The 12369-nt window shown below is 36.0% G+C and overlaps 1 protein-coding gene across 3 annotated transcripts; it reads right to left on the bottom strand.

Annotated features, from left to right (window-relative positions):
- Positions 1-928: 928 nt before the first annotated feature.
- LOC105047621 (DEAD-box ATP-dependent RNA helicase 15) lies at positions 929-8693 on the bottom strand. Of its 3 annotated transcripts, none has more exons than XM_010926619.4 (12): positions 8439-8693; positions 8241-8356; positions 7456-7556; positions 4918-5090; positions 4569-4800; positions 4318-4436; positions 3601-3657; positions 3340-3524; positions 2440-2584; positions 2267-2350; positions 2120-2183; positions 929-1260 (listed from the first exon to the last, which is right to left on the bottom strand). In XM_010926619.4, exons 2-12 carry the CDS (start codon positions 8354-8356, stop codon positions 1250-1252), a joined length of 1287 nt encoding a protein of 428 aa, XP_010924921.1. In that variant the 5' UTR covers positions 8439-8693; the 3' UTR covers positions 929-1249. The 3 variants fall into 3 exon arrangements, with proteins under 3 accessions (XP_010924921.1, XP_010924922.1, XP_019706945.1); XM_010926620.4 differs by having other exon boundaries at positions 8241-8364; positions 8439-8689; XM_019851386.3 differs by lacking the exon at positions 8439-8693 and having other exon boundaries at positions 4918-5215; positions 8241-8362.
- Positions 8694-12369: the final 3676 nt, after the last annotated feature.

Here is a 12369-nt window from a genome sequence, read left to right as displayed (position 1 = left end):
GTTTCCTTTGGTTCAAGGACAGTTTCTTACTTCTTAATCAAAAATCAATATAAGCATGCATGGTGAAGAAGGCGATTTCTTTTTTCTATCTTTGTTATGGCCGCAGCTTTTGTTTGATAGGTTACATCGGCAAGGTCCTGGGGAAGTTGCAGGTGTTATTTGCTGCTGTCAGAATCGGAGAGAAGACTTTTGTATTAAATTACACAGAGCTTGGATCAGGTGTTAGCATGCCAAGAACTTCTGTTCTAAATTTAAACAAATACTTAAAGTCCTAAAATGATCACAAATATTGATTCACTTCCTATAAAATCAGCCTATCGAAATTTTTAAAATGATCACAAATATTGATTCACTTCCTATAAAATCAGCCTATCGAAATTTTTAAGTTTGTCATACCATCGAAAAATTTTAAGACCATCAACAAACCAGAACCTTAGAGGGATCCTAGACGCCCGTAGCTACATTTGTACTTCAGCCACCAGAAGGAACGTGCTGACACATTTGAGCTAGTTGTCACATATGAACCGATTATACCAAGCTGGCGCAGACGGTAATTCTGAATGTCAGCATCCCACTAAAGCCACAGTTGAAACTCAAAGAAACCAAATTTACATCCCACAATGGTACATCCACTGATCCACACCATCCGTAAGCCCTTCAACACCTCACGGTTTCTGTAAACAGTATAGCAAAATTAAACCTCAAACGAATCGAAAAACTTGCAATGGAACGCAACCAGATCAGTTTTGACGGATATCCAACAAACAAGCGGCACCCCATTGGAGTTCAAAACGGATTTCTTCAAAAAGCCTCTAAACAAAAACGGATTCAACACATGAATGATCGAAAAACACGGGCACGAACTGCTACTCAATTTCTTCAAAAAGCAAAATAACAAAATTTATCCATCATCATCACTAGCAATATAGATCACAAAATCCAAACATAGATATATAGAAGCAGCATAAATACTAGATCTAAGGATTTATAAAGATTCTAACACAATATCAGATATATATCCTCTTCCACACAAGCTGCATCTGATAGGAGTTAACACTGTACCGTCAGTCTACGCATAAGCAACCGGCGCTGACATGGTCTATTCAAGTAGTCACTAACAAAAAGTCTTCCAAAACTAATGCCAGGGGCTGCCCTCAACAAATAGTCATTTGTTTACATCACATTTATCCATGCTCATTAATGTCCAATTTCGATTTCTGGATTGCACCGAAGCGTCTCACTAGGATCATCAAGATGGCACTACAAAACAGGGAAACCACATTTTGTCAGGATTTAAAGCAAATATTAAAAGGCCAATGTGAGAATATTACACAATCATAATGACCAGATACATCAACTCCAACATTAGAAATCACACAAATCTGATGTAATTTAGTGACTGGTATAGAGAATTAGCACAATAATCACAATGCAAATGGTGCCTTTAGGCACACATATGAGAACAAGCAACCAAGCACACCAACTAAAAGCAGTCGAGCAAAACCAGAGAATGTGTGCTGGCAGATAGCTAACAACCATTAAGATGTGATAGAAAGCCAAAAAGGTCAACAAACTCAATTAAGCTAGCACCCTGAACATGGTGAAATGGTCACCAGAATATAATGAAACAAGTTAACCAATGATAATATAAGCAGATTACATTGCCCAAGTGCTTCTAAGACAATCAGCTCGATCAAGATATAGAACATTAAATAGCTAAAGTAAAACGTTGACACTGGACGGTAAGCAAGGACATTGTGCCTGGAACAGTAAAATGTAATTATAGTGCCACATGAGCTTCCCCATCTGCATCAAACATGCAATAATACCCAGGCACCAGTTCATAGTGAGTTTTTTTCTCTCTGTTCTTTTCTTCTTCTTCTTCTTCTTCTTCTTCTTCTTTTGTGAGTCAAATATAACAGAGGAAACTCGCAAATAGGGAGGAATTTCCCAGGACTAAATTATCTCTCACAATCATGAATGCGATTGACCTATTTGTCTCCCATCAAAATCACTTACCAAGCACAGCACAAATAGACACAAATAATATAACAAAAACAAAAACTTCGAGGAGCTAGATCCTTCATGTGGTTTCATGGGCACAAGCATAGAAACTTACTGTATGTCGAAGTGTCTATTTGCTCTGGCAGCTCCTTTATGTCCACCTCAAACCTCTCTTGAACCTTCACATAATAAATCAAATATCATTAGCATCAAATCCAATCCCAGAACACAAGACAGAGTATACATAACAAACAAAACAAACCTGATTAAGAACATCCGAATCAGAGGCAGAGGAGACGAATGTAATAGCAAGTCCCTTGGTTCCAAATCGACCAGCTCTGCCAACCTGCAAACAAACAAGAATGGAGCAGTTAGCCAAGCAATGATGAGCTGACTCAATTAATCTACAATAAATCAATGGATAAAGAGCATGACCCTGTGCAAGTATGTATCTGCAGAATCTGGCATGTCGTAATTTATCACAATGTTGACACGCTCAATATCAATCCCTCTGCCAACCAAATCAGTAGCAACAAGAATCCTCTTGTGCCCTTCTTTGAAGCCCTTGTACCTCGTCAATCTGTAATATAGCATAACAAAGTGCACATTACATTTCAATGTAAATGGCAAACAATTATTTAACAAAAATGAATAGAAATAACATAAACATTAGTCTCATTATGCCTCCATGTGATGCATAACAAATGTAAATTGGTAAAAAAAAAAAATTCTGATAAGACAAGTGAACATGATATCATAGAACAGACTACAATCCAAGAATAACAACTGTTACCAGTCACAACCACCAGTATTGAGAGAAGCATTAGATGCTAGAAAGTTCTCAAAAAAGGAGAAATATTAAATACATGTCATTGTCTATAAACCAAAAGAAGCAGAATAAGCCAGCAGAAAAACAACAACAGTGCGAAGCAATGAAATCAATAAAAGATACATTTTACATAGCATAGAATTTATGCAAAAGGTACAAGAATGGTCAAGTATCAGCTCCAGAGAGAGCAATTTTTTTTTTTTAAAAAAAAAATGTTCCATATATCAGACATCTGTGACAAACAACATTTTCCAAGGATTACTACATTTTGAGAACAGTGAGGCCATAAGAAGAGATATAAGATAGAACTGAATCAGATACTATGATTGCCCCTTGAAGTATAACAAACAACAAGATGTTTCTTTTGTGGTAGAACATGCAATGAGAATTCTTTTACAACCTGCTAATTTTAGTTCTGTTTGAGGAAGACTAGACAATTTGCAGGAGTAACATTTGAAATTAATGACCATTTTAGTTCTGTCGGAAAAGTTCAGCATGACACAAACCTCTCTTCCTGTGACATTCCAGAGTGGATGCAGATTGATGGGAAATTGCACTCTACCAGCAACTTGTTCAGCTCCGCTGCTCTGTTAACACTTTTGACAAAAATCACAACCTGATTGAAGTCCAGCGCATCCAAAAGATCATTCAATTTCCGGTTCTTTTCCAACTCGTTCAATTTGATGTAGTGCTGCCATTGGAATAAATGTCAGAAGGATGCATATCAAAAATTTTCTGCCAAACATGCAACATACGATAGTACGTACCTGTACTAAACCATGCAGGGTAAGTTTGGCCTCATCATCCACGTATATTTCCATCGGCTGAAAGGCAACAAATGTCAGAAAGAATATTAGGGCCTTTTCTTCAAGCAAACTGAATCCAGTACCAAATGAATGACCGCATGAACTCCAGTCGACTTGATTTGGCATATACAGCCTCTTCATGGCAACTTGCAAAAGTATCGCTGATAAATCAATTTTTTTAGCATGCCCAACAAGAAATTATGATGCTGCCCATAGTTCATTCCTGATTAGCAACGTCTGCCTTGTCTACCAACATCATGATCGCAACATAAAAATACAGCAGGAACCCCAACCAAGAATAACTAGGGCCACCCTGAGAGCAGCAGAGATTGGCAAACAAACGAACCACGACCATGCACGTACGAACGCACCATCAGTCCAAAACAAAAGGCAGACAACAACCTAGCTGCAAACAACCTTCATGGGAACCAGATTTTTTAAAGACCACTAACAATGCTATGACATCAGTCCCTCCCCCTCAACCCCAGAAAATAAAAAACAAAAAGGACAAACCTCCATTCTTGCCCACACCATCTTACCAACCTAACTAAAATAGGTTCAGGAAAAAAAAAAAAAAGGAGCAGCAACTATAAACACTCTAAAGAAGAAACATATCCAGAGTAAAGTAGGGCATAAAAAAGGCTGACTTCTATATTTGAGCAGGCTACAGGACATTACATCTTGCATAAATCTCTTGCAAACAGGACGTATCTCCTTGCTGAGTGTTGCTGAAAACATCATGACTTGCTTATCATGAGGTGTCATTTTGAAAATCTCCTGCACATCTCTCCGCATGTCTACAGAAACACACAAAGGTGAAATGCAAGAATAAAATAAATAAAAAGGAAAGTAGAATAAATGCAACTCAACAGTAAATGCAAATAACAAAATCCCCAAAACCTAAATTATGGGGAAAAAATAAAGCATACCAAGTGACTCGAGCATCTTGTCACATTCATCAAGAATAAAATGCCTCACATTCTTCAAAGAAAGATCTTTATCCCTAGCTAGTGCCAGTATTCTTCCTGGTGTCCCAACTACAATGTGAGGACACTCATTCTTCAGTATATCCTTATGTTTTGCAATGTGAACACCTCCGTAGAACACAGCAACTTTAATATCAGGCAAGTACGTGCTGAATCTCTCAAACTCATGGCAAATCTGAATGATGTAGAAAGGTATTATGAAACATGAATCGTAACATCTACATCAACAACAAGGGAAACAGATGGAAATCCACGCAAACAGATAAAATTTCAAGAGGGACAAAGAACAAACTTGGTAAGCTAATTCTCTCGTATGGCACAAAACAAGTGCAGCAACTTGGCCTGCAACAGGCTCGATTTGCTGAAGTGTGGAGAGAACAAACACAGCAGTCTTTCCCATCCCAGACTTTGCTTGGCAGATGACATCCATTCCCAAAATAGCTTGAGGGATGCACTCATGTTGTACTGATGGAGAACCATACAAAATTGGAGCAGTACCCTCAGTAAGTAAAAAATAAGCTTCTTGGGTCCTTTAATGGAAAGGTTTACCATATTCTCCTCCAAAATCAAAGTGTGGAAGTAGTGTTTACCTGAAATTTTACAAAATATGTCATCCTCTGCAAGAAACATTTAAACATGATAAAAGATTTCTTCAGAAATATGTAAAAGCAAAATTCAACTTCAAACAATACTTTCATTTAGGAAAGTGAGAGGCATACACAAAATAATGGTTGCGAAAAAAGTCCTCAACCTAGTAAGGTTTACTTTCACAAGTTCTGTCCAGGTTCTAAATTCTTTTACCATTTCAATTTTCCCTCCCTATGTAAAGAACTCCTTCATATTATTTGAGATATTAGAAACGAGTTGGAAACGGGTTGCAGAATGTGTGCGATCAAAAGACAGTAATTCATTAATAAAATAAAAAAAACCAAATAAAGAGAAATTTCAAGGTTCCCAGCAGAAGTATATGCAAACAGAGCAAGCTGCACAAGTGTAAGTTTGTATAAATAGAACAGAATCACATTTGATGCCATCGCACCAATACAGCACCCATCATAAAACAGACAGCATGCAAGAGCCAAGTAAGAACTAAAGTTAAAATATTTTACAGATATACAGTTGCTAACGTACATCCGTATACTATACCTTCAAGATTTCAGACAGACAGGAAAAAATCCAAAAGAATGTCTGACTCATATACATGCTTGCCTCCAATTACCAGGAGGGAATCAATGATGCTCAATACAACACAACATCCAATACAGTTTGTACTCAAAACAAGAAGAAGATTTTCTTGTCTCAATCTGATGGTGAATTCATGCAGCATGCAAGTTTTCAATTTGCTTTATACATGGAAAAGAAAAGATTATTGATCACTGTGATACCTTAAGCCACTACAAAATTATGCAAGACATTGACCTCATTTTGCTTCCAACACCAAATATTCATGTTCAAACCTCAATAAAATAATTCTAGAATTAAAGAAGTCATCAAGGCAACAGCTTCTATCTTTAAATTATTCAAGGATTCACACTTTGCTTCTATGCAGATCAAGTGCCCACTAGCATTACACCATCAGGAATGGCAACTAAGATCTCTTCAGTCATAACATCAAAAGAAAGAGTTGTATCATCTCCAACCTCAAAATCTCGCGCACCTCTCTATCCATCAATGCATTCAACAGAAAACGAAAAGTAAAAACTGATCCCCCAAAAGCAATCCACCATCAATTTGAATGTTTAGAAAACAAGAAAGAAACCACCAGAACGTCTCCAAATATGAATCCTTCTGACACATGAGACCCATATGTACCACCACTACACACCTAAGTTCTGGCAACCAGATCAAGACTTTTCACATGAACTTGATAAATATCTTAACCAATTTCATGCCCTAATTGTTTTTTTTTTTGGCACAAACCTAACAAACCAATCTCATGCACTAATCAATTATATTTTCAATCTGTACATAATCCCTCAACAAGCATCTGATGATAACCAATACCCCTTAAAACAGCCCCACACTTTGACAGAATCATCTAACATAGAGCAATTAATAATCCAACACCTTTCATCCTTAATTTACCACCCATTACTACTCTTGTTAATAAAAAAATTATGTACTGCAGAAACCAACTCATCCCAAAAGAAACATTACCCAGGAAACACAACAAAAAAGCCAAAAGTGGATCTAAAAAAACACAAATGATCAACAAATGATGCAATTCCAACAACATGTGAACAATAGGGGATGCAAACAATCAAAGGAAAAAAAGAAAAATCAATAAGTCACTTGAAAAGAGATGCCAACACAACTCTTTTCGTCCTTGCATTTGTGGCATGTCGCCATCACAGGATGATGACATGACATCCTACAAGCTAAATGTCATCCCTCTGATTAAATGCTGTTAACAAAGCCCAGCAGTCCCACATTGTTACAATGGATGATTAAATTAAAGCTAAAGCTAATGCTATGCAAGTGTCAGATCAATTATTCTCAACAAATAACACCAAGTAGCACACCACAGATTGCTTATTGGTATGAAAAACATCAACTCTTTCCCTCACACAATCATACAATGGATAATTGAATAAAAGCTAATGCTATGCAAGTGCCAGATCAATTATGCTCCACAAGTAAGACCAAGTAATACGCAACAGATGCTAATTGATAGGAAAAACACCAACACCTTCCGCACACAATCATTTGCCACAGTGGAGACAGTTCACAGCATATGTGAACCAAACCAAAGGAATACCACAAGCCGAATCACTGTCTTACAACATCATGTCAATGTGAAAAACAACGATGATTGCAAAAAAATGCTTGCCTTCAGAAGGATGCTCAAACCCGGAATCTACTATAGCCCGAAGAAGCTCTGGCTTCAATAGGAAGTCTCTGAATCCAGAACTGTGAATTCCAACATATCCTCTGCATTGCGCAAAACAATGAAAGTAAGCAGCCAATTTTTTTTTCCAGAACAAAGGCTGGAAATATATAAACATGACTTTGTAGATAAAAATACCGCTGATTATATTGCATTACATCAAACAGTTAATACTTTACAGAAGCTTTTCTTTTGGCAATCATCAGCCGAGAATTTAATGGACATCTAAAATCAGCTCAAGAGGTAAAATACAGAACATGTCATCAATGGATGGCAAGAATATATCTTTCATAAAGCGGAGCAGAAAGAATATATCTTTCATAAAACGGAGCAGAAATTTAAAGAAGCAGTTATGTAATTCCCATAAACTCAACACCTCGAGGGGAGGAAAAAACTAATAGGATATGAATTCCTCCTGACCGGAATCGAATTAGAGTCAAACTACAGACTCAAAGATACGTACTGTTGGTGCAAAAAACATCCAACTAAAATTTAACATTCAAAAAAAGGAAACTGTGCTTGCGAAAGTTGAAAATGCACGAATATTGAAAATACAACAGAACAAAATCAGTAAAAACTTCAGAAATCCAAAAAAAAGTTTGGAAAAAAGACACAACTAGCGGACAATTCGGGAGAAACATATAGAAAGTACTAAATACAGACAGTAAATAACTCGGAACCAAGCAGGTAAACCGAGGAAAATGATCAAAAGATGAGATTTGTCATACTTCTTCGCTGATTCGTTATTAGCCTTGGCTGCAACGCTGTCGGGGGCCTTCTCCTCGTCCTCTTCGTAGTCGAGAAGCTCCTCCTCGTAAGCATCGTTTTCCCTTGCTTCACCCATCTGTACGGCTAGAGGAAATCAAATCAAGATCCTAGACACCTCACGAAAAGACAAATAACCGAAGTAGATCACCAAAACTCACCTTCAAATTGGGAGATCGCGGATTAGGGTTTGGGGAGGATGCGAGACGTCTGCAAGAAAGATAAAAGAAGAAGACGGGGGAAACCTAGGCTAGAGTTTTGAGCGTGGATTAGAGGAAGGGGGGAGGAAAGAAGGAGAATTCCTAACGTTTCCAAGGAGGAGGAAGAGGGGGCGCGGAGTGGAGATCGAAAACCCTCGGCTAGGGTTTCGAGTGGCTATACTAGATCGGCAACGAGCGGAGACAGATGGGTTGATGACGAATTTATAGAGTCGGATCGTAGGGTTTGAAATAAAGCTAGGGCTTGATGATAGAGGCACGTCAAGGTATACACCGTTGATGCGGCGGTTCATCACAGTAGGGACCGTTTGATTGACTTCTCTGCCACTGCACGGACAGCTCGCCAGTATGAAACTGGCTTCCCGTCCTCCGGAGTCTACGTTTAGAAATTTCTATGCGACGCAGAATCTGCCGTCGTTTTGAGGCATCCGATCCGCTCGTGAATGGCGTCTCGGCTAGATGTCGCTTTGTTCGGCATGACGCTGCGCGCCAACAGGCGAGATGTCTTCATACAAGAAAATCCAACGGCATAGATCATATGTCCGCATGATCTGTGTCCGACTACGATACGGCGGTAGGTTGCTCCTATCTGGGAGATTTTTTTTCTCCGGATGGTGAGGGGGAGGTAGAGGGATCCGGGACTAGCGGCCACAGCTTTTCACGCGAATTTTTTACTTTTGTTTCCCTTTTGCATGTGCAGGTTAGGAGAAATTATTGCCCCACCGCATGCACCGCCACGCTGGTGTATGTAGCCAATCATCGTCATTAATTTTTATAATGATGTATTGAAATATATATATCTGATGAGTAAGGTCCACTAAAACCAGCGGCTCTTGATCGTGTAATAATTTTTTTTTGTGGGTAAGAGAGGATAGAGATAGAGGCAAGCCGGCTTTATCCGTGACGTGCGCTACCCAGTTTGAATAGCCATCAACAGCGACATATTATGATTGAAATCAAAAATTTCAGTATATTATATTTATTTTATTTAATAAATATGGATAAAAAATTGATAAAATATAAATAAAAAATTATAATAATATTTATTTCAGATAAATATAATTTAAATATTAAAAATATTGATATAAATATAAATATGGATCAAATAATTAAATTTTATGATCATAGAATCATAAATATTAATAATATGTTAATTCTGTGACATATTTTTTTTAAAAATTCATGACTGCTGTATAAAAATTAAATAAAATTATAATTTGAATAAAATAATTATATATAAATTGGATAGTTGCCTATACATATCCATTCTCATTTTTCTTTGATAGAATCAAATATTTATAAGATGTTTAAATTTTTATTTATATCTAAATGGATTTGAATATAAAAATCTGGATGGATGATATCCAATCCACTTTAACCTCTGCGACATATTGTGTATGATACATGAGATTAACCATTTGATAGTTGTCTATGGCATCTAGCAAGAGCTATATAGCATTTTGCTATGCTAATTATAACATTTTATAAAATTTATACTCCTTTATCCTTCTCTGTAATAGAACAAAATCAGATGAAACTATATTGATATTTAATATATTATATAGACTATGAAAAAATAACATGACTAGCTAACCGATCCATAGTTTGTTTTTCCTTCTCAAACACAATTATAATTGATAGGTGAATGGTGCTCATCTTTTCTGGCTCTTATATATGTTGACACTAAATTACTTTTCTATGATATACTATTGCATAATATGGCTGATAAACCTATCCGAAATAAAACACCTAATAACTTTAGTAGAAAATCATGCAATTTAAATATATGACAAGGTGATGCTGGTTGTACAATGCATATCCAGATTTTATGCATCGAAATAACTGGTTTAAGATGGAAAAAGAATTTTGCTAAGCTTTTGTATGGTCAATCAAAGCTCTATAATACACCCGAGCTGCAGGGATTTCATTTAGAGTTCTTTGCTCGTATATATATTTGTAAACAAACTAAAAACAAAAACAATTGCGAATATGCGTTATCTTATACATTGATTTATTTTTTAAGCATTTTTCTTCTCTCTTTGAAAAATCAAAATGGATGGGGATCTTTCTAAAAATTGGTATAGAGATATGGTTGAACTAAACTATTTTGTATGAATACAAATTGTAATTTTGAGCAAGTTTCTAAGCCAATCAAATATTACATGGACCAATGTCATTGCATCAAACCTATATTATCATTGTAGCTCTATGAATTATAGAGATCAATAATGAAGTGAAGAATGAAAGGTACATGAGAAGGATCTCTTTCATGTTTTGTCCATATAGACAAGTCCAAAACTCATATCATAGCACCCTAAGTATATATGATCTCAAGACAAAGTTACTCAAATTATTTTTTTGAAATATCTTTGAAATTAACTATGACCATCTTTGAAGCAAGGGTTAAAATTTGTTTCTTAAATTTTTTATCTCATTATTGAATATTTCAAGAAATCTCGTCGAACCAAATCATAACACAAAATCAACACCACCAAAAACTATATTTCATGTATGCCAAACTACAGCCACTTTAAGTCATCTTTCCAGCAAAATCACTGGCACTAAGATTTTCTTATGCACACTTTCTTATATGTATTTAGTATATCTCAAACATCATTCATACCAGTTTAAGCACCCATGACATGTATGATGATGATGATGCTGAAATACCCAGAACTTTAGTTTGATTTAAGTGATCAAGTTGTTCTTACTTTTCGATTTTTCATTTTTTCTACTCAAGCTAGCCTAAATGGGCACTTAAAAATAAACAATGATTGCCAAAAAAAAAAATCATAAATTAAAATATGAATCATAGTTATTAACTTGGTCAAAATTATAGTTTGCAATCACAATCACTCATCCAATAGTCTCTCTTCTAAATATACCATATATACTAAGCTTGCTATTATATAATTTCATTAAAGGCTGCAAGTGAATCATACCAATCATGATCAACCCAAGTGCTCTTTTCTTCTGATACAGCACCCTCAACTTCCTTTAACCCAGCATCCAGACCATGAGATTACCACATGTCTTTCCGATGGCTCATGGGCCCTACCATCCCGCAACAGTAATATACTAGCGTGACCCAGTTCAGAAACCCAACTGATCCATAGTTTGTTTTTTCTTCTCAAACACAATTATAATTGATAGATGAATGGTAATATACTAGCGTGACTTAGTTCAGAAACCCAACTGATCCATAGTTTGTTTTTTCTTCTCAAACACAATTATAATTGATAGATGAATGGTGCTCCTCTTTTCTAGCTCTTATATATGTTGACACTAAATTATTTTTCTGGGATACACTATTGCATGATATGGCTAATAAACCCATCTGAATTAAAACCCCTAATAACTTTAGTAGAATATCATGTAATTTAAATATATGACATGGTGATGCTAGTTGTACAATGCAAATCTAGATTTTATGCATCGAAATGATTGATTTAAGATGGAAAAAGAATTTTGCTAAGCTTTTGTATGGTCAATCAAAGCTCGATAATACACCTGAGCTGCAAGGATTTCATTTAGAGTTCTTTGCGCATGTATATATTTGTAAACAAAATAAAAACCAAAATGATTGGGAATATGCATTATCTTATGCATTGATTTATTTTTTAAGCATTTTTCTTCTCCCTTTGAAAAATCAAAATGGATGGGGATCTTTCTAAAAATCGGTATAGAGATATGATTGAACTAAACTATTTTGTATGAATACAAATTGTAATTTTAAGCAAGTTTCTAAGCCAGTCAAATATTACATGGACCTATGTCATTTCATCGAACCTATATTATCATTGTAGCTCTATGAATTATACATAAGATCGATAACGAAGTGGAAAATAAAAGGTACATGAGAAGGATCTCTTTC

The sequence above is a fragment of the Elaeis guineensis genome, chromosome 6 (assembly GCF_000442705.2).
Source record: "Elaeis guineensis isolate ETL-2024a chromosome 6, EG11, whole genome shotgun sequence".
In the NCBI taxonomy this organism is placed as follows: domain Eukaryota; kingdom Viridiplantae; phylum Streptophyta; class Magnoliopsida; order Arecales; family Arecaceae; genus Elaeis; species Elaeis guineensis.
This window is presented reverse-complemented; position numbering and strand designations above follow the sequence as displayed.

Bases quoted from the DNA above. Each gene is read 5' to 3' on its own strand.
- LOC105047621 (XM_010926619.4), bottom strand. From the start codon at position 8,356: ATGGGTGAAGCAAGGGAAAACGATGCTTACGAGGAGGAGCTTCTCGAC. The intron at 5,091-7,455 runs GCAAGCATTTTT...GTTCTCCATCAG, and splicing joins GTTTGAGCATCCTTCTGAAG to TACAACATGAGTGCATCCCT. The intron at 3,658-4,317 runs GTAATGTCCTGT...GTTGCCTTTCAG, and splicing joins GCAAGAGATTTATGCAAGAT to CCGATGGAAATATACGTGGA.